Here is a 26917-nt window from a genome sequence, read left to right as displayed (position 1 = left end):
CTCACCAGGGTTTTTTTCCATTTAAAACTCATGGGGCCAGAGCAACAGTAGAGCGGGTAAACTGCTTGCTTTGCCCACAGCTGACCCAGCTTCTATCCCCAGCATCCCAGACAGTCTCCCGAGCACCACCAGGAGTAACTCCTGAGTGCAGAGCTAGAAGTAACCTCTGAGCATCACCGGGTGTGCCCCCCCCCCATATTCACACACAAATACCCTCAGACTCAAAATTAGATCATAGAGGGGAAGAAACTGAGCCATCATAAATGTCCCGTAAATGCTACATGTGGTTATTAACAAAGTATGAATAATTCCAACTCCAACAACAGTTTCACAGCCTAAGAAATACAGGGGGATCCACCTGCCCAGTGTTAAATCCTCTGGTAGCTACATTTTTGAGAGTTGAGTGTAAGAGGTACACTCAATTTAGTAAAATGTTTTATCCACTCCAATATATCTAAAACCCTGTCATTTCAGACCTACAGTCAACAATTTTTTTGTTGTTGTTGCTTTTCGGGTCACACCCAGCAAGGAGTTACTCCTGCTTTGTACTCAGGAATTACTCCTGGCAGTGCTCGGGGGACCAGATGGGATTTTGGGAATCGAACCCAGGTCGGCCACGTGCAAGGCAAACACCCTACCTGCTCTACTATTGCTCCAGTCCCTGTAGTCAACATTTTTTAATCAATGCAATATTTTTACCTTCTTCTAATCACATTAGGTCTTAAAACTCAGGTGTGCATTTTACACTTCCTGCTCATGTCAACTCAGTCAAGTCCCCACTTGAATTGTTCCATAGCCTCCCTTTCATACTGGACAGTACAGATTGAGAATGCTAATGGAAACTTTATTATGATTTTTCTCCCCCCAAATAAAAAGGTATCAAAATGGTCTTGCGGGGAGAGTGGGGGAGGTGTTTTAATCCACACTCAGTGGTGCTCAAGGACTTACTCTTGGCTCTATATTCAGGAATCACTCCTGGTGCTATTGTACATGGTGCCTGGGATTGAACCTGGTCGGCGTGTATAAGGCAAGCATCTTACCCAGTGCCCTATCTCTCAGGCCCCTTAAAAATGGTATTTTAACACTGCCTACTCACAACCGGAAGCACATCATCCCAGTGGCCCTGGGCAAGCCCTGATCTCAAAGCATTCTGGGTAAGGTTTGCGAGGTCAGCTGAACAGTAACAGGGTACCCTCCCAGCTACTAGCAGAAGATATATTCTCTGGCTCCTAACCACAGGAAGTCCCAGAGGGAAGAGGAGAAAGAAGTAACCAGTCCAAGTTCTTGCACAATGCACGTCCTAGACACGCTCCCTTCTCTGAGCCCTTAGGGATTTCATTGATTCCGTTTTATTTTAATACCTCCTGTCTGGATATGGGATTCAGTCATTCTTTCAAAGTGTACTCATTTTGAACCTCACACAAATTTGGGGACCATGTCAACCTGACAGGAGCCATCAAACATTTAACATTAAAAGAAAACGGACCAAAAACACACACACATAATTCATCTTTAAATTAGCCTGATTTTATACACATGGATATAAACCCACGGATCGTTACTCTCTGCAGAGCGGCAGCAGCTGTCACCCAAGCCAGCCGCCTCCCCAGGCCCCGTAAGCAGCTCTGCCTCCACTTCTAATTGGGAACAGAGATACTCCTTGGGTGACTTCCAGCACAATCCATCACACCAGAGACAGCTTCTGTGCAAACCGAAGCAAATCGGTTTCCAAATAAGAAAAAACCTCTTAGACAAACAAGGATTGAAGCATAGAAAGTCTTAAAAACACACACACGCACACACATACACACACACACACAAATAAAAGCAAAGCAGAGAAAGAGAATGAGAGAGGGAGAGAAAGAGAGAGAAAACAATGATTTCTTTCCAAAGCTCTGGACAGGGGGTCAGCCCTTGTCTCAGGTGGAGATCAAAGCCACAGGCTTCTGACACAGGTGCCCCCAGCCTGCCACCCAACACACTGAGAGCAAAGCTTCCACTGGGTGGTTGAGGCCACTGAGCTCATTAACAGGATGCGGGCGAGATGAGCCCGAAAACGCGACATGGGAGCTCGGTGAGTAATTAAATCCCAGGTCATTTAAAAATGCAAACGCCTGGATGTCACGGGCTCACAGAGCTTCTGACTCGTGTGTGTGTGTGTGTGTGTGTGTGTGTGTGTGTGTGGTGTGTGTGTGTGTGTTGGCTCATGAAGGAAGACTGGGAACCTGCAAGTCATATATAGATTATAATAAAATATGCCATATAAAAAAACAGATTAAGACAGTTCTTCTTTGGGGAAATATACAAAGAGAGGAGCTGTCTGTTAGCTGTCGAGTTTGCAAGAGATACCATCTTTCGGAAGGCTGTGCTCTGCCAACAGACAGACTGCCCCCAGGGAAATCGTGGTGAAACCCCCGACAAGGCACATCCATCCGTCCATCCATCATGGGCTCTCTCTGACTCAGGGGCCTGCGGATAGAGTTATGGTGCAAAAGGGAGGGAGAAGCCAGACAATGGCCGACGGTCCTCCAGCTACATCGGGACTCGCTCTGGTTCTGCTTTTCCTTTCACTCTTTTTTTGAACCTGCCTCTAGTTTTTCTGTCGACATACAAATATGCCATTTTCTCTTCTGGGTGCTTATTATTTTGAGGATTTAAGCACATCCCATTTCCTTGGATTTAGACATCAAGTTACACCAAGGAGCAAGGAGCTTAAGAATCATTATTTCATTTATCCCCACCCGACTCTCAGGCTGCTGGGGAGAGAGAGAGGAGGATTTTGCTATGGCTCACCCCACAGGGGAAGAGCTTGGAGGGGACCAGAGCCCCGATTTCCTGAGAAGGTGGCGGGCCCCAGAATCCATCTGCTCATTCCTCAGGGGTGCCATTTTCTTGGCTGCGTGTGACTCCCTGCTTTGTGATTCATGAAGCTCAAAATAGATGAGGTTCACAATGAGAACCCAGCGCCCAGGCTGCCTCCCGCAGGCCCTTGTTACCGCTGGTTTGAGAATCCCAGGACGGCCACATGACAGGCCACATCTTCGCTTCTTGCTGTGCCTACCCCCGTCCCCATGCCCCCAGCCTCTTCACAAGGAGCATCAGATATTAGGACAAGAGATAAGCATCCCCCTTAAACCATGGGACACACACACACACACACACACACACACACACACACACACACAATGTCCAACCCTTAGGGCTGGCTTGGAGAGCCTGTCCTATAGAGGCTAGATCGAATGACAAGAGAAGAGTGTGTGCAAATAGCTGGCAGGAATACAACTGAATGGAAAGTGTAAAAGGCCATAATAGTGTGAAATCTCGGCTACAGAACCCCTAGCCAGTGGTTTTGTAACCACCGGGCCAAGGACCAGTCCCAGTGTGCAATTGTTGCCGCATAACACATGGTACATCTGGGCAAAATTTTCATTTTATAATGTTGGATTTAAAGATGCAGACACAAAATACTACTCTTTTTTTTGGGGGGGGGGGCTTTTTGGGTCACACCTGGTGATGCACAGGGGTTATTCCTGGCTCTGTACTCAGGAATTACCCCTGGTAGTGCTCAGGGGACCACATGGGATGCTGGGAATCGAACCCGGGTTGGCCGCATGCAAGGCAAATGCCCTACCCACTGTGCTATCGCTCCAGTCCCCTAAATACTACTCTAAAGAATGATTTCTGTCTCTGCCTTAGGAATCCATGAACCATTTCTCCCAGGTGTAAGGAGGTTGAGAACGACTGCCCTAAACCACACTCCTGGCCTCCATCTCTTCCTCTGAAGAACTGGAAAAAAAAAACCCACTGCCCATTCCTGTGTGTCCATAGTCCTGCTCTGTGGCTATTGCTTACAGAGGCCTGTCCTTGTAATTGCATTTTGTGGGGAGGCTGCACAGATAACAAGCCAAATGAAGCCATGAAAACAAGTGTCTACACTTGGGCTGCTCTGCCAATGCCAGCCCTTTTCTCGGCCTCTCTGGAAGCTTCCTCTCCTTGCTGTTCTCTGCAAACTCTCCTCAGATGCTCTCAGATCACCTGAGAAACAGTGAGATAGGCTTCCTGACCCAGCCTCAGCCTAGGCAGATGACAGCAAAGAAGCTTGAGCATGGAAGGCCAGGACTAGGCTCAAAGACTGGGATCTGGGTCCACTTCAATTCTGGGGGTCCTTGGCAGGCAGACCTGGAAATCGTCATAGAACCACAATGATAAGAGGCCTTGGCTCTTAAAATTCATTAGACAGATGACCGAGCACTTTCTATGTTCTGGTCTCTGTTCTGGGGGCTGGAAACAGAGAGACCGAAATTCTTCCCCTTGTTGAAGTTACATTTAAGAACTACAGAAACCGTACATAAAACGCACACAGGAGCATGCAGTAGACAGGGACCATCAATGCTTTGGGGGTGGGGGCAGAGCATATCATGAAAATTGGGGGCAGTGAGAGAAATGTGGACAGGAAAGCATAAACCTGAGAAGGGGAAAGAGAACCACCTCCTAGCTGGGACATGAACTTCAGCGTGCTCCAGAGCAAGGCCCTGCTACTGAGTTGATCTGCACAGAGCACAGTGAGTCACAGAGTGGATCAGAGGCCAGTCCTGAGGATTATGGGGTCTTCACAGGCACTGGAGGCTGCTATAGGAATGCTGGTTTCTGCAAAGAGCAGCCTTTGGGGGGTTTGACCACAAAGGGACTGGCAATGCCTATATTTTAACAGGATCCCTCTGAAAACATCCAACAGGTGAGAAGCAGAGAGATTAACTAGATCAATTCCCACCCTGCTGCACTCCCCCCTCCCCTGCCGCCTTTCCACACGCATATGCAGAAGCCCATCCACAGGCCCAGAGAGGGCTGTGAATGGCCCTAGTTAACAGACACTAGCATCCTAGGAAAAGTACTGGAAAGCTGTCTACAGTCCCCCTGGCTGGCCCTGACAGGGGGACTCACATACACACGGACCAGACCAGGTGGAGAGGCTTAGGGTTGGAACCAGGCAGAGTGAGTGCAAGCAGCAATACTTCTTCAACAAGAAAGTGGAGCAGTCTGGGCCCAAGGCAGGAAGAAAGACCCAGCCATGATGGGCCTGGCCAGTCATATGCCCAGGGACAATGGAAGCTGGTAAAAGCATGGAGGAGTCTTCTGAGTTATTCTGGAGTGTAGTGGGCCAGGTGGGTCCCACAGCCAGATGCCAGGCTGCATTCTCAGTGGTGAAATACTAGTTTTGGGCCTTTTCAAAGATAACTCAGGTGGAGGGTTCTTCATTCTATGCCAGGCGGCACCCACTCTTATAGCTGCAAGCTGCTTGTAACAATGAGGCATTGATTGGCATCGGAACAGGACCAGCGTTCACCAAAATGACCGTGGCTTGGGCCACAAGTTGTGGTGTCTCCAGCCCCCCTCACCACACCTTCCCACTGCACACTCCCTGATGAGTCTCAGGACAGCATAGCAGTGAGCATAACTGTTGCATGATACACAGGCCACAGCTGCTCAAGGATGAGGTGGGAATCACCTGCCTCCCACAACCACAGTGTATGTAGAGGGGTCTGGACTGGAACCCCACTTCTCCAGCAGAGAAGCATTATTGGGCACCCTGAAAACCCTGATATCCTCAAGCCCAAGAAAGAGATAAGCCAGCATTGCTGGACAGGACCCCCACCCCAACCTAGTCTGGGAATCCAAGGAAAAGACTCCTCTCTGTCCCACACCAGAGGGCTGAAATGGGCTGTGAAATGGGCTGATGGAAGCTGCATCCTGTTCCACAACACTGTGCCCCTTTCTCTCCTTCTCGTCCCTTTAATAAATCTTCACTGTCCATGCGCTACGTGCCAAGTCATGCCACACTCCAGGGAAGACAAAGGAAGAAAGGAAGAATGAGGTGGGCCCTATCCTCCAAGTGTTCCCCTTCCGGTGGAGACAGAGCCTAATGGGGTGACAGGGTGAGTACTCAGCCTCCCAGCCCACGCCCTCATTGCGGTTCTGGCAGCCAACATGACTGTGGAACCCCACCGCCCAGCCCACTCCCAGCTGCCACCCATTTCCTCTGCCTGCCAAGCTTGCAGGGCCCTGGGGCACATGCCAGCAGTGCCAAGCCAGTCCCAGTGGGGCCCGTCCAGCCCCCAGAACTTCCAGGACAGTCAGAGGGGCGTAAACAGTCCTGGTGTGAACTGGGGCAGGGAGGGGGTGGGAGGATGGCGTGGCTGGCGACGCTCTCCCCAGCTCTCCTACCCTGGAGGGCCCCAGCTGAAGGGCTGCCTTTGCAGGCCTCCAGGATGGATGGCTGCAGGCTCTGACACTGCAGGAAAGAGATAAATGACTGGTCATTTCCCCCTGATGCACTTGAAGGCATCCATTCTCCCAGCGTCCCCAGCTCAGGCAACCCCCGTGCAGGCAGATAAGCCCTGACAGATGCGGGTGGGAGCAGAGTGTCCTTCCCCCCTTGGAAGGACACAGCCAGACTCCTCTGCAGGCCAGGAGAAGGTCACATCGTCCATTGGCTCACACCTGGCCGGGGGCTCTTCGGGTCCCTTCCTTCGCCTCCCCCATTGCGCTCACCCCCCACCTGGCTCATCCCTGCTGAGGAGCACCCGGGAGAGGGGGAGGCGGGGGGGGGGGGCAGAGGGAGCCGGCTGACAGGCTCATCAATCTCGGGCTACATGCTTGGCACATCGGCGTGCCTTTAAGTTGTTCCCGGACTGGGAGGGTGCTGGAAGAGTCGTGGGGGGGGGGGGGGGGGGACTGTCTTGAGGAGAAGAGAAATCACACCAAACATCAGAGAGCAAATGGTGGTGGGGGGGGGGAAAGGAGGGAGACTGGAGACTATTAAAATGTGGGCCATGTACAAAAGCAGTAGGGAACTAATTAAGATGCAGGGTTTTCAAAAGCTGGGGAAGTTGGCCACAGCCTGCTCCCATCTGTAGAACTCTGGCAGCTCCGTGTGGCAGGGCCGGCACCCTCGGCCGCTGAAGGCCTCCTCTCCACCCCCGGCCCAAGCAGGAGGGACTCAGGCCTCTTTCCCTGGGGTCACCTCCTCACAACACATCCCTCTGAGGGTTCCTATGACATATGTGTGGACTGGGGATGACACCCCCTGCTTGGGGGCACCGGGGACTCTTCTAGGTTTCCCATCCCACTGTTCAGGTTCCCTCCACAGTGTGTGGTGGGGCAGTGATTGTCCTGCTCATTCATCCCCAGACATTGAGTGGCAGCAGAAACAGAAGAGAAAAAAAAAAGAAGAAAAAGTACCAGAACCCCAATCTTAGCTGACTTCCCTCTTGTCACCCTCGAAATAGGGAAGGGTGGCTAAGAGCTGTGCCACTAACCTAAGTGTCTCAGAGCACGAGGAGTTCATAAGGCCTCAGGTACACTCAAGAGCAGGTACACTCAGGAGTGCCATTTGGTCTGAGAACGCAGGAGGATTGGCTGTGTAGGGTCCCGAAGCAACATGGCGCCAGTTCCAACCATTTCTCCCTTGGGCTCTCCCCTTAGCTTCTGCCCCAGTGGCCCCTGGGAAATTAACTTCCTAATTCAGTACCATAGTCTCCCAGCCTTTATAGTAGAAAGAAAATCAGCCCGAGACAGAGGTTACCAAAGGTCTGGGATTGGGAGATACTAAATTGAGGTAAGTAGACTCTCTGAGCACTTCCTCCAGAGGGACACAAGAAAAAGTTTGTTCCTGGCCTTTTTCTGATCTTCATTCCAAAAAAAAAAGTGATGTGAAAGGTCTCTTTGGACTCAGCTGGCTGTGCCAAACATCTGCCTTGCTCAAGGCCTTCTGCGCGATATGTGCTATCCACCTCTCTCCCCTGCCAACTCAGTGCTCGCTTTGCCAGGACAGAGCTCCATTCTTGGGAAAATGACCCAGGGGAGACCCACTCTGACCTCTGATACAGAATTGGGGTGGAAAGAGGGTCATGCAAGGGAACTATCCTCCACCCGATCCTCCATGGGGCTTGAATTTGTGCCCCAAAGAACCCTGTGAGCTGCAGGGAACACTACAGCCCCTTGTCAGCGGCTGAGAGTAATAATGTTGTGTGTGTTGTCCTTCAAATGCCCAGGCAAGGAGGAGGTCGTGCGATGTTTATTCAAGACTGCTGGGAGGGGTGAGGCTGGGCGTGAGAAACAGAGGCCCAGAAGCAGGGGGAGTATGCTCACAGTCCCATCCCACCCCACACAGATGCGCCTTTCTCTCCTGCAGCACATAGAGCCATGGGGTGGAAAGGACCACATGAGGGAGATGGAGTGAGAAGGGCCGGGCTGGGCCCACGCCATCAGAGGATCCCTGGGCTCAGGAACAAAGAAGCCTGAGGAGCTGCCCTCATCCAGCAACCTGCTCCGTGTCCTGATGTGTCCACTCAACCCGGATCAGCTCTATGCTTTAGGACGTTGAACCAGAGAGGAGTACCACTGCCCCCCCCCCACTGAGACCTTCTCTAAAGAATCTCCATCAAGATCCCTGCATCTATACCCCCTCTCTTCACCCTGACCTATTTTCTGCCAAAACCCCCTGCTCTGCAGACCTGAGGTCAAAGACACCTCTCGGCCACATGACTCCATGTTGGCCATGGTCCCACCTGTACTTAGAAGGGGACACATAGGAAAAAGAGGAGGACAAGCTAGGTTGGAGCAAGGCAAATTGCTTGTGGTAGCTCCTCATTGTCCCTGGAAGGGTCTGTGGAAGGGCCAGATGTGATGGGAAATTTACGCCTTGAGATAATCAGCTCCAGACCAGTGCTGCCATCTTCCCCTGAGAGAGGAGAGTGCTGATGGCCGAGCCCAGGGAAGCTCCAAGAGACAAAGCTATACTTCTGGAGCTGTTGGGGACTGCTCAGGAAAGCTAGGGAGAGGGAGGAAGTAGGGACTGGGAAGGAGGGGGAAAGGAGAAAGGGAAGGTTCATTTGTCCACTGCTATGCTCCCAACAAAATTTAGTCTTCAGGTTTCCGTAAGCTTAGAGACTCAGCCCAAGATAGACATAACTTTTGAAAATAATCAATTCTCAGCAAGGAAAAAAAAATGCTGTGTGGTCTTCTCTTGTTCTTTCCACGAAACAATAAAATTTGGCTTCCTCATTGGTTCTACCTGTATCTTTAAAAGACAAAATTGTAAGACCAGGGGTCCACCTCATGAAATAACTACATGAATGTGCTTCACCCAAAGGTGAGGTAAAACAGAAATACAAAATAGAAATAAACAGAAATAAAAAATAGAAATAAACAAAAATAGAAATAAACAAAATCAAAGATACAATAGTTGTCCAGTTTTCAAACATTCTATGTATCTAGACAGGCCCCCATCAATGTACCCCTGGATATTTCCATTCTTTGTTGTTGCTCCTACAAACATCATAACAAACAAGCTCAGATATGGTAAGTATATTTTATTTTCAGAATACAGGCATCACAGTAGAACTCCAAATAATTAATTAATTTTTTAAATAAAAGAGAAGGTCACATCCATGTGATTCCTGGTACCTGCATAATCTTTTATATTTTCTTGTTGCTGTTGTTGTTGTTTAATTATGCACTGTGATTTACAAAGCTGTCAATAGCAGAGTTTTAGAATTTCAATGTTCCCTTCTCAAAACCACTACCAGAGTCAGCATCCTTCTATCAGTGACCCACATTTTCTTCCTGCTCTCTCTCCTGCCTCCTTAGAAAACTCACTTAAAAAAATTTTTTTAATTATTATGGTTTGGGTCACATGTTTACTATAGTGTTGACCCTCATGGTTTTGTTGTACATAGTTACCTCCCACCTAAACCATTGAAATGTCCAACACCCTTGACCAATACTCATGTTATAATCTGTCTACCTCTTGTTGCTTCCCTCACTTTCTTGGATTTCTCATTTCTATAATCCAGGGCTAAGGGTTTGCCATCATTTGGTACCTTCCATTTCCTTGTCTTCATAAACTATTTCTTAAAGAATCTCAAATACTAATATCAACGATGGCTTCTAGGCAATCAAGGTCTTATTTTTCCCAGTGCAATGAATCCTTTTAATCTTTCAAGTGTATACATGTATTTTATTACCTACTAAAAGTCAAAAAAGATTGGTTTAAATTTTTATTAAAAGGGTAAGAAAGAACAAATACTATTACACATGGCCCCTTGAATCATCATGAGGAACCTACAAGACAAGCTCAAACTCAAGTTTCACTGTGTCTGTGTCATAGGCTAGGAAATCTATCCAGAGGTTTCAGGACCCCAAACAAACAGGCAAAGCCAGTCAGTGGCAGATACCTGGGTCATCCTCCCTCAAAGGGGAAAAAATAAAATGGACCCAGGTGAGGTCTAAATAGGGATCCTCTTGCTGATCATCCATATCACATCCAAGAAACCAACACTAGGTGGGTCTGGAACAAGGAAAAAGGGAGGCCAGCCTCCAAAATGTTTCAATAGGCAAGAATTTTTTTGTAGAATGAAGTGAAAAAGCTAAGGAGGTAATAGTACTGACTTGTGGCCTGGCCATTGAGACTTTTAGACTAGTGTTTCTCATAATTTAACATGACTTTGATGGGTACAATCAATGGAATTTGACAAAACACAGATGCTAATGCATCAGGTCTGGAATGAGGCCCCAGATTCTGCATCTCTACCAAGTTTTCCAATGACGTCTAGAATGTAGCTCTCAGTCACACTCACCACTAGAACTAGAGGGCAACTGAACACCTGTCTTGTGACTTGTCCACCATGAGATGAGCTTAACATGCAAAATGCATGCTGGAACGCAAAGATGAAACTCTAAGGAAAAAGAATTCAAACATCTCATTCCTAATTCTGCTATCAATTACATATTGAAATAATATTTTTGAATCTTTAGGGTCACTACACATAAAATCATCACTACAATTAACTTCACCTACTTATTTTAATAGACTGGAGCAATAGCAAAGCAGTAGGGCATTTGCCTTGCACACAGTCAGACCGGCCTATCCAGGTTTGATTCCTCCGCCCCTCTTTGAGAGCCCAGCAAACTACGGAGAGCATCTCGCCCACGCAGCAAAGCCTGGCAAGCTACTCGTGACGTATTCAATATGCCAAACACAGTAACAACAAGTCTCAAAATGGAGATGTTACTGGGCCCGCTCGAGCAAATCGATGAACAACGGAAGGACAGTGCCAGTGACTTATTTGAATGTGACTATTGAAAATGTACAATGGCACATGTGACTTTCCTTATATATCTATAGCAATGTATTGTAGCGGGTGCCCTGGGTGTCCTCCAGTTTACCTGAATGGGGTGATTGGAGCAGCCTGTTATTGCCTGGTATGCTTTTAAGGGTGTGTAAGCTATCCAAGGCCCTTGGAGAATTTTGCTGGAAGCACACTGAAGAATTTGTTCCCCCCCTACCACTAATAGAACCTCTTACACAAGTAAAGTAAGGGTTGAAGTCAGCCATCAAAGCCAACATAACCATGGAATTGTGACTGAAAACATTCCCAGCCTGAGATACCTGCAGCCTCAGGGGTTTGTGTGGTAAGGCAGGGGTGTAGGGATCTACACCATGGTGGTGACAGCAGGAGGGAAGTGTGTTAGCCAGATACTTGCCCCACCTCACCCCAGATGCGTTCCCCAGCCCAGGCAACCCAAAGCAGGCTCTCCTTAGAGTGAAGGGCCCATGGCCATCTGGGTTTGCTGTTCCCAATGCAGGTCTGAAGACAGACATCAGTAGAACCATAATAGGTCAATCATAAAGAAAACCAACCACTTTCTTCTAGGTGATCTCAAAGCCAAACAAGAGGCAGATTCTGCCACTTCCAAGTCCCAGGCAGGTTCTGTTAGCAGTGTAGGCCATTTCCAAGTAAGACGTCCAGAATTTCAGAGTCAGGGAGTGGGGCAGAGGGAACACAGTCTCTGTCTTGGCCTTCCTCCTCTGGAGGTACAGAAAAGGAGACAAGAGGAAGGAGGAGGAACAGGCCTGGGACTGAAAAGAAAGAAGATCGGGTGGACTCATGGACATGTGGGTAAATTCAGCAAAACCTCTGGCTGAGGAAGTGAAGCAGCCTGTCCGGTGCCAGGCCCACCAACTCCCGAGGGTACTGACCAGGTTTTATTTCCAGCAACCGCAGCTTTGGGTCCTCAGGTGGGTGCAATCGTCTCTTCTTCCGCCAGCATCGAGCAGGGTAGGTGTACAGTTGGCCTGGGGCAAGGCCTGTGGACAAAACAGGGGAAAGGTTAAAGCCTGGGGCTGGGGAGGAAAAAGCCTGGAACAGTGAGGCCACTGGTCACAGCACTGGCTGCACACAAAGCAGAGGCAGAATCCAGGTCTGTGGAGCTCTCTGTCCCCCTGGGCTCTCTCAATGAACCCAAGGCTCTACTCCCCCCCCCCCCCCCCTCAGCTGTGCATCCCTAGTCTGCAGAGATAGAGGACCTTTCTGGACTTGGTTGCAACTCCCAGGCAGGGGTCGGGGTGGGGCCAGGTCTGGATGGCACGTTCCCTTCAGATGCAGGTGCATCTACCAGAGGTCAGTCCATGTCCCTCTCGACACCTAGGCTGGGAAGCATATCACAAAAATGGGATCACCCAAGATACAGCTCCACAAGCTGAGTGTGCACAGCAGTGAGAGGCCCAGGTGTGTGATCCCCAGCATAACACAGTCCCCTAACCAGAGGAGCCCCTAAACACTTCTGGGTGTGCCCCCCCAAACAAATCAAGATGTAAGATAAGGCTCAGAAATTCTTCCATCTAATGTGAGATGTCTGAACAGAGACAACATCACATTCCGCAGTATCTTTTAACAACTATACCTCTATAATTTGCAATTCAAAACAAATTATTGAAAATAAAATATTGACAAAAGCTTAAAGAAGTATGCATCAAATGAAGCTGCAACTGAAAATTACTTTCAAAAAACAAAATCGTTGCAAGGAAAGGGGATCAAGGACCTGATCTCTTACCTCCTGACTTCCTTCACCCCATTAGCAGCCAGCAGCTTACTGATGCCCAAGAGATCCCCGTGCATCTCCCACAGAGTCACACATTTGGGGTGAGAGGCTGTAGGCCGGTCCCTGCCACTGAGCCTACCGCCCCGCCTTACCCTGTCCACTGCCTGGGCCTTACAAGCACAGCATGGGGAGGCTGGGGGTTGGCCTTCTGGCTGCGGGCTTGACTGCCTGCCCACAACATGTTCTGAGTTGCCTTTGAAACCAAAGCTCCACAACAACAGCATCTGGGGGCCCAAGCACTCCATGAGGGATCTTCTTGCTCATCAGACAAAGCTCTCATGGCTCCTGTGACACAGAACAGATAGCCAGAGGTCTGGAGAGACATGGCTCCCACCTCTAACAACAGTTAATCACAGAGAAAAGGGGAGGGGTGGTGAGGGGTGGCGAGGGAGGGAAGAAGACATCTTGACACTGGGGAAGCAGTGAGGACCCTAAAACAGGCTCCTTTGTGCACCCCAAACAAACCAGTCAGCCAACCAAATCATCCCTCCTAGAGTAAAATAGGGACTTGGTCTCATTCTCCTTGGAATCCTCTAATCCAGAACTAAATCTGGCACTGGAGTGGAGCTGGGAGATAGGTCAATGGTTAGGGAGTGTGACTTTGCATCAGCCCAACCCAGGTTCAAACCCCAGTATTTCACGGTTGCCTGAGTATCTCTGGAGGCTGCCCTGGGAGTCCCAAGCACCACAGAGGTAGCCCAGGTATTCCACAGCAGCACCCCTGAAAAAAAGAAAAGAAACATTGGCTGAGTAAATGGATGTGACCCAGCTTCATTTTCCTTGGTGGTGACTGATAGATGCAGCCTCACTTGGAAGGGTCACTGTCTTGCCCTAGGATATGGGGTTCAGAAAACCTCAGGACCCTCTTCTCATCTGCTGTCTTCCTCTCTTAGGTGTCTTCCTCTCATGGAGACCTTTAAAGGTTAAGAGGAAAACTGGCTTCATGCACGCCTTGGCAGAGGAAAACAGAACATTTTGTTGCTCTATCGCCATTCATTTTTCATTTTCCTTTTTTATTCATCTTCTCCAACTCCAGCGTTTCGGTCTAAAGCAGAGGCATCTATTCCAGCATGAAAGGAGTGCAACTGTCCCAATTCTCTCCACGAGCCAGCTCTCAGTGTTCATCACCCAGCTGTTCCCACTTGTTGTAAGGCTGGGTACAAGTTAGACATACTGACCCCTTTGATTCTTAAAGGTGATGGAGCCTTGAGGTGTCTGGAAAAAAGATCTCTGGTGCTATTAACTGAGGATATACTATGTCCAAGAGACATCCTAAATACTTGGTTTTTGTTGGAAAGTTTAATATTTCTGCAAAGCACTTGGAACTGAAGCTCTGAGTGCCCAGAGTATATGGAAGATCAGACTAATGGCTGATTTCCAGATTACATGAATCCCCACAAGGCGAGCTTGCTTAAGGAAAGGCATCATTGGGAAGAATTTTGTGTTCAATGTGGTGCTTTTGAGAGTCAGGTCATCCCTGATCCTGAAACTTCTTTACGGGAAGAATGAGTCTGGGTTCCCTCTCAAAGGTCAGGGCAACTTTTGGCACTCCTCAGGGTCCCAGAGAAGTTCAATTATAAGGATTGCTTGATATTCTTTATGTCCCAAACAATCTTTCTCATCGTATGTTATTCTTAATCCAGGCTAAAACTATTACCTTTTTTGTTCTTTCTCAGCAGTTCTCAGGGCTTACTCCTGGCTCTGTGCTCAGGAATCACTGCTGGTGTTGTTCAGAGGACCATATATGGAGCCAGGGACCAAACCAAAACCATGTAAGGTGCATGCGAGGCAAGCACCTTAACCCCTATACTACCTCTCTGACTCTAAAAATCACTTTTTATTAATACTAGGGTCCCAAATCCACACCAGACACACCCAATCCAAGTGGAGAGGTGATGGGGTGAGGGATTTGGACAACCATTTTTCAAGGCAAAGGTAAAGGTAAAGGCCCTCCCGTTGATCGTCGATTTGCTCGAGCGGGCCCAGTAACGTCTCCATTGGAGACTTTGTTGTTACTGTGTCTGGCATATCGAATACTCTCGGTAGCTTGCCGGGCTCTCCGAGAGGGGCGGAGGAATCGAACTCGGGTCGGCCATGTTGGCCGCGTGTAAGGCAAACGCCCTACCCGCTGTGCTATCGCTCCATATTGGCCAAATGTCTGGAAACCTCAGATCTCTAAGCACTACCTAGTCATTGCCTGCATGTTCTCTCTGATGTACTTAGTCTGGCTTAATGGTCCTTCCAGCTGGACCTCAAGTTTCCTGGGTTTCCTTCAGGACAGTATCATTAATTGCCTGATGACTGTATATTCTCCTCTACTAGTTGTTTAGGATGTAGGATGGCAGGAACCCTATCTACCTCTGTATCCCCAGTGTTCAGAACAATGCCCATCAGGCCCTTCAATAAACACTTAGTAAAATAAAACAACCACAAAGAACCTGAATTGAAAATGCAGGAAGGGTATGACCAAGGGCCCAGCTGTCCATGACTCCTTATCCAAACCACTCAAGCGGGACTACTGAAGCTGGGGGCTCTAGTTAGGATAGAAAAGGGACCAGTATGATAATAATAGTTGGAAATGATCACTTTGGACAAGAACTGAGTATTAAAAGTAGATAGAGGGTTATACCTGACAACCTTTCAGTATATGTATTATAAACCATAAAGCCCAAAAGGAAGGAGATATGAGAGAGAGAGAGAGAGAGAGAGAGAGAGAGAGAGAAGTGCTTGCCATAGAGGCAGGCGGGGACAGGTAGAAAGGAGGGAGGGAAACTAGAGACATTTCCATGGGGACATTGGTGTTAGAAATTGCACACTGATGAAGGGACTGGTGTTGGAACATTATATGACTGAAACTATGATGAAAAATTTTATAACTTATCTCACAATTTTATAACTGTGATTTAATTTTTTAAATTTAAATAATTTATTTTTTTCAAAAAGTGGACTCTGAGCTGAGCTCAATATCTAGCACACCCACCCCAGCATGGCAACCTCCCATGCTTTTGGTGTTTCTTGCCCTCTGAGGTCCTCCTGGGACTATCTAATCTCACCAAAACCCACTAACTGAGATTACTGATCCCATTCTCTCCAAAGGTCTGAGTGGCAAGACTAAAACTTGTTGGGCAGAAGAGATAGAACAGCCTTGCATGTGCCCAGCCCAGGTTCAGTCCCCAGCAGCACAAAATTTCCAGTAGAAATGATCCCTGAGCACAGAGCCAGGGCTAAGCCCAAGTACTGACTGGTGTGGCCCAAAATCAAGAAGAAGGAAGAGAAAAATAGCAAACTTGTCCACAGCTATCCTGGGGCTCTGTCCTCCCTGGGCAGAGGTCACTGTCCACAGCAGCAGCAAGGCAGCCTGGTGTCCCTTGGCCTGGAGCCGCTGCCTGGTGTCCTCTGAATGTCCAGAAGAGGAGCTGACTCTCATTTCATTCTTTCACTTTCTTTATGACCTGGAGACGTTCCATAGTCCATAAGAACAGTCCATAAGTCCTAGTCCCCCTCCCCTGACACCTGGAAAATGTCACACGTTTCCAAACCCAGTTCCCACCCTGTAAGATAAGGTAGAAGAATGCCCTCCCCTCCCCGCCCCCCCCCCCCACATTACCCAGGCGCCCTGGAATCACTTTCACCTGAGATGCAGGCTCAGCTCATGAGCACCCTGAGGCCTCCTTGGAGTCAGTGATGGATTCTCAAGCATTAGCTGACTTAGGTCAGTCTGGACTCTGTCCCAACAAGGCATGGCCAAACCCCCTGCCCACATATCCCTGCTGCCTGCTTGCTTCTCTAGCCCAGAAGATGGACTCAGGCCTCCTTTAAAGTCCACTTTCATTGTCCACTGGGTCTCACCGAGCTCTCAGCCCCCAACAGATCCCTTGAGACTGGGGCTCCGCTGCCTTGCACTGCTCCCTAGGCTGACAGACACCAGGGTGCCTTTATAGGGCCAACACATTCAGCCCTGGAGCTCCACTTATAGAGGGACAAGCGGAGCCCCAGAGAGTTATGTTGTTTATCTCATTAGAACAGAAGGCACATAACTTAAAGCTCGTGTGCATGGGGGGAGGGGTGGGGAAGGGAGGAGGAGGAGGAACATGAGCAAGTCACAGCTGCAGCCACGGAAATGAGGCTCAAAGAGTGAGCTAGAGGAACTATGGAGGGCGGGAGAGGGGAGGCGGGAGGCAAGAGTGACTCCCGGGAACCAAGGACCCCTCCCACAGGGCTGCCTCTTTCTCTTATTCTGAGCTGCAATTCCAATCATACACGCACACACACACACACACACAGCATGATTAACACACACACCTCTACACCCACACACACCTCTACACCCACTCACAGGAAGGAGAACAGGTTCCACAGAGTAGGGTGTCCATCTGGTCACTGGCCTCCAGACAAATCATCTGTGGCCAGCACGGCCCAGGTTCAGTAGGTGGAACCTGAGTGTCATAGGTGGCTATGACATGGAATGCGCTATTAAGAATTCAAAAGAGGGGCTGGAGAGATTGCACAACGGGTAGTGCACTTACCTTGCACAGGGCCAATCTGAGTTCAACCCCCAGTACCACATATGATCCCCCGACCCCCACCAGGAGTGACCCTGAAGCACTGCTAGGTAGGGCCCACATCCCCCCTCCCCAAATCAAAGAATCTAGAAGATGAATGAGATAAAGGAAAGGGAGGGACAATCTGAGCTAGGGATCAGGGTAGAAAAGAACATAAGTGAAGTGGTTTCCCCTCCTACAACCCCAGCAGAAGTCCTCGAGAGGAGGGCCTGCTGCTGTGGAGGAGTCCCTGCAGGGAGAAACTCAGAACCTCATGGGGCAGGTTTCCTGCAGCAGCTGACTCACTCTGAGGGGGCAGTGGCTCGCCCATCCTTCAAGTCAAATCTACCTTCCTGAAACTTTGGCCAAATGTCTACCTGGTGTCCCAAGAATAGCCAGGTGTCATCTGAATCCCAATTGTCCATTCCATCCACCAACTTGAGTTCAAGGAAGAGCCCAATGAAGACATCTGAGGGGAATGGGCATTGGAGGAAAGGGGGGGAGGTTAGGGATGTGGGGTGCAGGACAAGGGGTGTAGGAGGGGAGGCTGTCCCTGAGATCATGGGAAGCCATCTCCATCCAACACCACTGGGTATGGCTCTGACAGTCCCCAAACACTGCTGGGTATAACTGACACTATTAAAAATAATAATAATCAGGGGTCGTAGGAATAGTACAGTGGGCAGGGTGTTTGCCTTGCACACAGCCAACCTGGGTTCAATCCTTGGCTTCCCATATGGTCCCCCGAGTACCACCAGGAGTAATTCCTGAATGCAGAGCTAGGAGTAACCCCTGAGCATCCCCAGGTATGGTGGTGTGTGTAGTGTTGGAATGTTGTATTCACAAAGCCCTACTCTTGAGAGATTGTAAAATTGTGAATCACAGTGGCTAAAATAAAGTATATACAAAATGAGAGCTACTCAGAACTGGGGTAAGAAAATAGATGGCTCCCACCACAGCTTCCCTTCATCCTCCACCCCCTACCCACCCTGTCCTGTCCATGAAAGGGCTAGAGCAGGAGGCGCCTCTGCAGCTAACTCCCATCACACGGCTCCACACAGGGTGATTAACAACCTCCATGTTTATAAACAGATTATGACATGAACCAGGCGTTCTTCACCATGACTGGGCATTAGAGCACCATGACCGTTTACTGAAAAGGGCAGATGCCTGGGCTTCAGTGAAATCTTATTTGGCCAAAATATTAGACAGATATAGCTGGAGAAACTTCCACTTCTTCCAAGTGGAACGTATGGAGTACCGGAGATATCAGACCCAGGTGGATTATGCGCCAGGCAAACACTCTACCCTCTATACTCTCTCCAGACCTCTGATTCTTAACTGACATAAGAATCAGAAGCAACCACTGGCCCTGGAGGGGATGTGGTACAAATGGAAGACCACATGGCTGGGATGTCTGAGGCCCTGGGTTCAATTCCCAGTGTTGCATGCTCCCCATCTCCATCCAACACCACTGGGTATGACTCTAATGGTCTCCAAGCCCTGCTGGATATAACTGACACTATTAAAAATAATAATAACAATAATAAGGGGCTGTAGCAATAGTACAGTGGGCAGAGTGTTTGCCTTGTACATGGCTAGCCTAGGTTCGATCCTTGGCATCCCATATGATCCCCGGAGCACCACCAGGAGTAATTCCTGAATGCAGAGCCAGGAATAACCCCTGAGCATCCCCAGGTATGACCAAAAAGCCAAAAAGAAATAAATAGATAAATAGATAAATAATTGTCTCTCAAAAAAAAAACTGACAAAATTCCCCTTCCTCAGGCCTCTAGTTTAATCCTTCAGTCCTTACCTTTCAGGAATCAGTCTACTACTGTGGAAATACTGTTACTGGAAACATACCTGCCAATCTCCTCTCGTCTCTGGTGAGAACGCAAAGTGCTATAACCCTATGGAAGGGAGCTCAGCACTTCCAGCAAAATAGCATATGTGTTTGCCTTTCAAGCAACCAGTCCACTTCCAGGAATCTCCACCACTCATTCACATGCAAAAAAATACCAAAATTGTATCTATTGTAGCATCTTTAATACTAGAATAAAGTATATAATCTGATATCCTTCTAAGCGAACCTGATTAAATAAACACGAGTAAACAAGAAAACAATAGCAAAGTAAATAATATGTATAATAGACTATCATTTATCTAACGTGGAAATATGCATACACATATATATCCATATATAAATATATGTGCCATGTGTTATATATACATTCTTTCATTGTAAAGTAAAAAGAAAAACTTTTTTTAAATTACTTATAGAAAGAACAAAGAAATAGGCTAAAGACAGAATTAGAAGTGTGCTTTCTCTGAATAGACCATGCTTTACAGATCTGACTTTAGAATCCTGTAAGTATAGTATACAATTATAAAGTAAAATTCAAATTTAAAAAAGAAAACATCTGCTTCTGGTTAAGAGTAGAAGTGGCAGGGTCCAGATTTACCCTCCTACCAAAGAGAAACAAAAATATATATAACATTTTCACGACTCTGGACATCAAGCAAGAAAGGCCAGTCAGCTCTGAAACACTGGCACCAAACAAAGTGAGCCCAGTGATTACCCCAGGTGACTACCTCAGGAGTTTCTAGATGGCAGCCAAGAGAGGAGGGACACAGCAGTAACCCACAGGCTCCCTGAGTCTGAGTTGAAGAGAAAGAGTTGAGAGTCTGGGGAGAATGAGGTGACTAAAACTCAAGGAACAGAATAGTAAGCAGAAGAGAGCCGCACAGAGGAGCACTGGAGAGGTCCCCAGAGGTGTTTTGTAAGAATTCAGCTCAATACCAATCAGTGCGTGCTTGTGAGGAAACTGCTCAATGCTGAGGAAAACCCACTTGATAAGAACAAAGGACACAGTACCTCGTGAGCAAAGGTGAGCTCCACCGTTGAGGTGGAAAAGCCCTGTGATTTGTGAGGGCTGAGGACAGTACAGGGAACTGACTGTCCTCACTCAGGGGGAATATTTAGCCCTAGACTATGCACTGCTCCAGATGAATCTAACAAATCTTAGACGCAAGCCAAGACAGGATGAAATGGTTTCCAAGTAAATTTACCATGTACCCAAAGAGCAAAAATCTTTATAAGAAAAAAAAATTTTAATGAAGCACCCAGAGTCAGAGTGATAGGACAGCAGGTAGGGTACTTGCCTTTTATGTGGCCAACCTGGGTTCAAGTCTCAGCATCTCATATAACCCCCCAAGCCATGCCAGGAGTGATTTTCCTGTGCAAAGAGTCAGGAGTAAGCCCTGAGCATTTCTGGGTATGAACCCCCCCCACACACACACACACAAGAGGCACCTGCTGATCATAGAAATGAGGAGGAACTGGAGAGATAGCACAGTGGGTAGGGCACTTGCCGTGCACATGACAAACCCAGGTTCAATCCCAAGTGCCCCATATGGTCTCCAAAGCCTGCCAGGAGTTATCCCTGAGTACAGAGCCAGAAGTAAGCCTTGACCACAGCTGGGTAAAGGTAAAAGGTAAAGGCCCTCCCGTTGATCGTCGATTTGCTCGAGCGGGCCCAGTAACGTCTCCATTGGAGACTTTGTTGTTACTGTGTCTGGCATATCGAATACTCTCGGTAGCTTGCCGGGCTCTCCGAGAGGGGCGGAGGAATCGAACTCGGGTCGGCCATGTTGGCCGCTTGTAAGGTGAACGCCCTACCCACTGTGCTATCTGCCTTGCACAGCTGGGTGTGACTCAAAAACACACGGTGGGGGGCAAAAAAAAGGAGGTGCCGGAGGATAAGATGAAAGGTAAAAGGTATAGTGAGAGGTCAGTGTCCTTTGAACATATGAGTGGTAAAGAGGTATGGCATATGTATATATCTAAACTACAAAGTCAACAACAATGAAAGCATGAAATTCAAACTACATCAGCCAAACTTAAAAACTTGCCTATTACAAAGGTAGGCTGAGGGGTAACTGAGTGAAACTTGGATATATTGGTGAGGGAAGTTGATAATGAGGGTGGCATAGATGTTGAAACACTGTACACCTGAAATTCAACTATGAAAAACTATGTAAATCGTGGTGCATTAATATTTAACAAAAATAAATATTTAAAACTTTTTAGAAAATAGGCGACCTGGGTTCAATTTCTCCGCTCCTTTCGGAGAGCCCGGCAAGCTACCAAGGGTATCCCACCCATACGGCAAAGTCTGGCAAGCTACCTGTGACGTATTCAATATGCCAAAAACAGTAACAACAAGTCTCAAAATGGAGATGTTACTGGTGCCCGCTAGAGAAAAATCAATGAACAACGAGAGGACAGTGCTATAGTATTATTGTTTAATTGGAAAAAAAAGAGGCACCCAGCAAGTTAGATTTGTATTGTCTGGCATCTTATCTAAAATTGTATGAAAGAGGCTGGAGAGAGTACAGCAGGTAGCATACTTGCCTTGCATATGGCTTATCCATGTTTGATCCCTGGCATCCCATACAGTCCACCAAGCACCGCCAGGTGGCCAAGAAACCACAAAAAATTGCATGACATAGAGAGAAGTTGGAAAATATGACCAATGATGAGGGCAGGGCAATCAATCTATCGAAACTAACCCAGAAATGATACTGATATTACAATTAGTAGCAAGAAAGAGTAGCACTATTTAGTAACACTAAATAGTGTTATTTGTTCTATATTCAAAACTTAAATAAAAGCATAAAAATTTTACATATATTCATAACCTTAGAAAAAGCGTAAGATGTTTAAAAAGCTACAAGTTAACTTCCAGAAATGAAAACTACAATGTGCACAATATAAAACTGAGAAGGATTAATGTCATTAGATATTTCAGAGGAAATATTAGTATACTTGAAAATACATAATGGAAACTATCCAGTATGAAACCCAAAAGAAAAAAGAGAATTTTAAAAACAAGAAAGAAAAGAACAGTATCAGTAAGTCATGAAATTTTAAAACAATATGTATAATTGGAGACACTCTATGGGAGAAAGTGAAGAAATATATTTTTAGAAATATGAGAGAATTTTTTGAAATTTGACAAAAACTATCACCTGCAGATACAAGATCAGCAAAACTATGCACAAGAAACATGAAGAAAACAATAGCAAAACACAATAGCATAATCAAAATTTTTCAAATCGTAAAAAAGAGACAACTATTAAAACAAGTAAGGGAGGGCCAGAGAGACAGTACAGGGTTTAAGACACTTTCCCTGCATGAAGTAGACCACAATTTGGTCCCTAGCCTCAGGAGATGCAAGGTTTCCTGAGTACTCTCTGCAGTGGTCCCTGAGCAGAGCCAAGACTATTGTCACCCCCCAAGAAAAACAAATGAAACAGCCAGGCAGAGAAAGGAGATCTCTTTTACATATAGAGGAACAAATAACTACTTATCAAAAACAATGCAAATAACAACAGCAATCAAAAAAAAGTGATTTAACACCATTACTGTAGTTAAAACGGGAAGAAAACTTTGTCAATCTAGATTGTACATTAGCCAAAAACAATGTCTTTCAAATGTTGACAATTTCCTGACACACAAAAAATGAAAGAATGAATCATCAGCAGGTCCAAACCACAAGAAATATCAAAGGCAACCCCTCAGGCAGGTGGAGGAGATGCAGGTCTCGATATGGATGCACACAAAGGAATAAAGCACAACAGATACTTTTTAGGTTAGGCAAGAATCACCCCACCCTCAGCCTCTGGAAAACCATTTGCTATTCTCACCCAAATAATGGCAGGGTCAGGGATGCAGTTTAAGTGGCAAAGCACCTACCATGCATGTTTGTGGGTTGTTTTTTTTTTTTTTTTTTTTTGCTTTTTGGGTCATACCTGGCGATGCTCGGGGGTTACTCCTGGCTTTGCACTTTGGAATCACTCCTGGTGGTGCTTGGGGGACCAAATGGGATGCTCGGAATCGAACCCAGGTCAGCCACATGCAAGGCAAACGCCCTACCCGCTGTGCTATTGCTCCAGCCCCTACCATGCATGTTTAAAGCCGCGTGTGATAGCTGGCACAGCATGCCCAGCCCTGCTGAGTATAGCTCTGGTGTCCCCCAAATACCACTGGGTATGGCTTCCACAACAATTAAAAGTGAAGGAATATAGGACCGGAGCAATAGTACAGTGGGTAGGGCATTTGCTTTGCACGCGGCTGACCCAGGTTCAATCCACGGAATCCCATATGGTCCCCCAAGCACTGCCAGGAGTAATTCCTCAGCGCAAAGCCAGGAATAACCCCTGAGTATCGTTGGGTATAGCCCAAAAAGAAAAAAAAAAGTAAAAGAATGAGGTCTATAATTTATGCATAAAAAAATGCATGACAATTGCACAAAGGTCAATAGGGAAGAACAGAAAGACACTTACAAGTTTACCTAATTTCCTGATTACTGCAATAGCAAATTGAAAGTCTTAAAACAATACAGTTGCATTATCTTGTAGTTCTAGAGGTCAGAAATAATCAAAATCAGCGACCAGAGCAATAATACAGCAGGTAGGGCGCTTGCCTTTCACACAGCTGACCTGGGTTTGATCCCCAGCATCCCATATGGTTCCCAAACACTGCCAGGAGTGATTCCTGAGTGCAGTGTCAGGAGTAACTCCTGAGCACTGCCAGGTGTAGACATAAAAACAAACAAAAAAATGGAAGAAAGAAAAGAAATCAAAATCTGTTTCATTAAGCTAAAACCCAAGATGTTGGCAAAAGTGCATTCCAAGTTGAATTTGAATACATGCCTTTTCTAGCTTCTGGAGGTCATCTATACTTTTTGGCTTGTGACCCTTTCTCCACTGTATCATCTCAATCTCTGCTTCAACTCTCACACCTTTCATTCTTCTTGCCTCCCTCTTATAAAGACCCTTAGCATTACATTGGTTCCATCTGAATTATCCAAAATAATCTTCCTCAATTCAAGGTTCTTAACACATCAGGAAAGTCCCTCTTGCCATGTAAGGTAGCATATTCACAAGTTCCAGAGATTAATAAGCGGGCATCTTTGGGATGCTGATGGTGAAGGAGCCATTATTCTATTTGCTATTAGTTATGCTATTCCTGAAGTTACGTGTCACTTAAAGATAAACTATAATTAGTTAAAAGCATATAGCATAAACATTAAATGACTACTAAAATATGTAATTTTAATTTATGAGGTAACAAAGGATAAAATGGAACAATAAAAATTAAATTAGGGCTGGAGAGATAGTACAGTGGATAAGGTGATTGTCTTCTGGCCCAAGTTCGAATCCTTGGCATGGCATACATTCCCTTGAGAACCACCAGATGTGCTTTCTGAGCATAGAACTAGAAGTAGTCCCTCAGCACTGCTGACTGTGGCCTAACACCCCACCCCCAACCCTGCCACACACATACACACACAATTTTTTTCAATTAACTCGAAAAAGGTTCTGGAGGGTGGCTGATGAGGAGATTATCTGGTGCCGGCAGAGTGTGGCTTATGAGTGTGATCCCTGAGTCAACAGAGACTGGGGGAAGCTGACACGGACTTCAAGATGGGAGTATAAAATGAGGCTAGCAGAACCATACCACTGGACTCCGTGCCAGGCTGTGGGGCAGATGAGAGCCCTCCCTACCCCAAGAGACCCAGCCCCAGCAACCGACCTCCACTACCCAACCACTGCCATGCAACACATTATAAGACATTTCCTACCCATTTTCCACAATTACTACACCATATCTTATGGGGTTCAGACAGTAGGCAACAAATCATAGCAAAAAATATATAAATATATGCCTCTCGGAGAACCTAGAAAGCTACCGAGAGTATCCCGCCGGCACAGGCAGAGCCTGGCAAGCTCCCCGTGGCGTATTCGATATGCCAAATACAGTAATGACATCAAGTCTCATTCCCCTGACCGTGAAAGAGCCTCCAATCGTTGGGAAAAGACAAGTAAGAAGCTAAAATCTCAGGACTGGGAGGAATAAAGACATTACTGGCGCCTGCTCAAGTACTTTGACGATCAACAGGATGACAGTGATACAGTGATAACTGGAAAAAGGTAGAAAACGAGGAAAAGGTACAATTGGATACAAAATTGCAAAATTATGTACATAAACTTCTTTAGGCAATAATCAATTCAAATGCAAATGCTCTAAAACAACACAGATTTCCTGAATTTAGAGAGATAGTTCAGGTGTTGAGGTGTTTACCTTGCATGTGAAAAACTCCAATAAGGTCTCCCAACACAGAGTATAGTCCCACAAGCAATGCCCTGACTATAGAGAAGGAGTAGCCCCTGAATACCTCCAGGTGTGGCCCAAAACCCAAAAATCAATCAATAAATAAAGTGACTTTCAAAACACAAATTTCAAGGTCAGAGAGACAGTAGAGGGGCCAAAGTGTTTGCCTTGCACACTGCCAGCCCTAGTTCAATCCCTGGTACTGCATATAGTCCCTGAGCACTGCCAGAACTGATTCTTAAGCATAGCCAGAATCTCTTCTCCACAAGTAAATAAGATGATTTTTTTAAGCGAACACAAATTTCCAGATCACATTTTTAAAATAAGATACAATTATATGCTGCTTACAAAAGAATCCACTTTTAATATAGTGACTCAGATAAGTTAAAAGAATTTTAAAAGCTATGCCATATTGATGCAAATAAAAATAAAACAGTAATAATTACATTATTAGAGAAACTGGTATTAAACTAATATCAGAGTAAAAATATTACTAAAAATAAATAAGATCATTATATAATCACAAAGGGATCAATTTAACAAGATGACATAATTATAAATGTTTATGCAGCCTAATAAGCAAAGGTTCAAAATGTATGAAAGCAAAACTAACAGAACTGTAGACAGGAATAAATTCACAATTATAGTCAGAAATTTAAATACCTCCTCTTGAGAATTCGTAGAACAAATAGAAAAATCACTAACGCTGTAAGAGATTAAAACAACCCTTCACCAACTTGGTTGAATTAATAGCTATAGGGTATTCCAATCAACAATAGGAAAATACACACTCTATTCCAGACCAAAAGGTGCATCTATTCAAAGACGGGCCATAAGACAATTATTCACAGGATTCAAGCATACAAAGTATTATCTGACCATAGTAAATTATATTAAGAATAAACAACAAGTTTATCTGTGGAAAACGCCACAAATGTTTAGAAACTAACAGATTTTCATGGGAAATCAAAAAAGAAATTGAAAAATGATTTGAACAGAATGAAAGTGAAAACATATACATGTCTGATTTTAAATTTTTTTTAGCTAGAGATTTTGAGTTTGAGCACCCTTAATCTTTTAAAGACCTACCAAAATAGGGTACCATAGGTGGTTCAGTGGCAAATGTGAGGTCATGAGTTTGATTCCTGGTGTCACCCACATATACCACATGCAGTCCCACTGACTGCACTGACTATGCTGTCAAGATCAGCATTTCTCAGCAGGAAGTCATGTGAAACCCCCTCCCCCAGAA

The 26917-nt window shown here is 46.4% G+C and overlaps 1 protein-coding gene across 4 annotated transcripts in view; it reads right to left on the bottom strand.

The window, feature by feature from the left end:
* The window catches only part of DPF3 (double PHD fingers 3), a 287861-nt gene that overhangs the window by 128440 nt on the left and 132504 nt on the right, over nucleotides 1-26917 (bottom strand). For all 4 annotated transcript variants that reach the window (XM_056133732.1, XM_056133734.1, XM_056133735.1 and 1 more), the window contains exon 3: nucleotides 12041-12148. In XM_056133732.1, coding sequence (XP_055989707.1) covers nucleotides 12041-12148 — 108 coding nt within the window. The remainder of the gene's footprint in view (nucleotides 1-12040; nucleotides 12149-26917) is intronic.

This window comes from Sorex fumeus, unplaced genomic scaffold (genome assembly GCF_029834395.1).
Source record: "Sorex fumeus unplaced genomic scaffold, SorFum_2.1 ptg000098l, whole genome shotgun sequence".
In the NCBI taxonomy this organism is placed as follows: domain Eukaryota; kingdom Metazoa; phylum Chordata; class Mammalia; order Eulipotyphla; family Soricidae; genus Sorex; species Sorex fumeus.
This window is presented reverse-complemented; position numbering and strand designations above follow the sequence as displayed.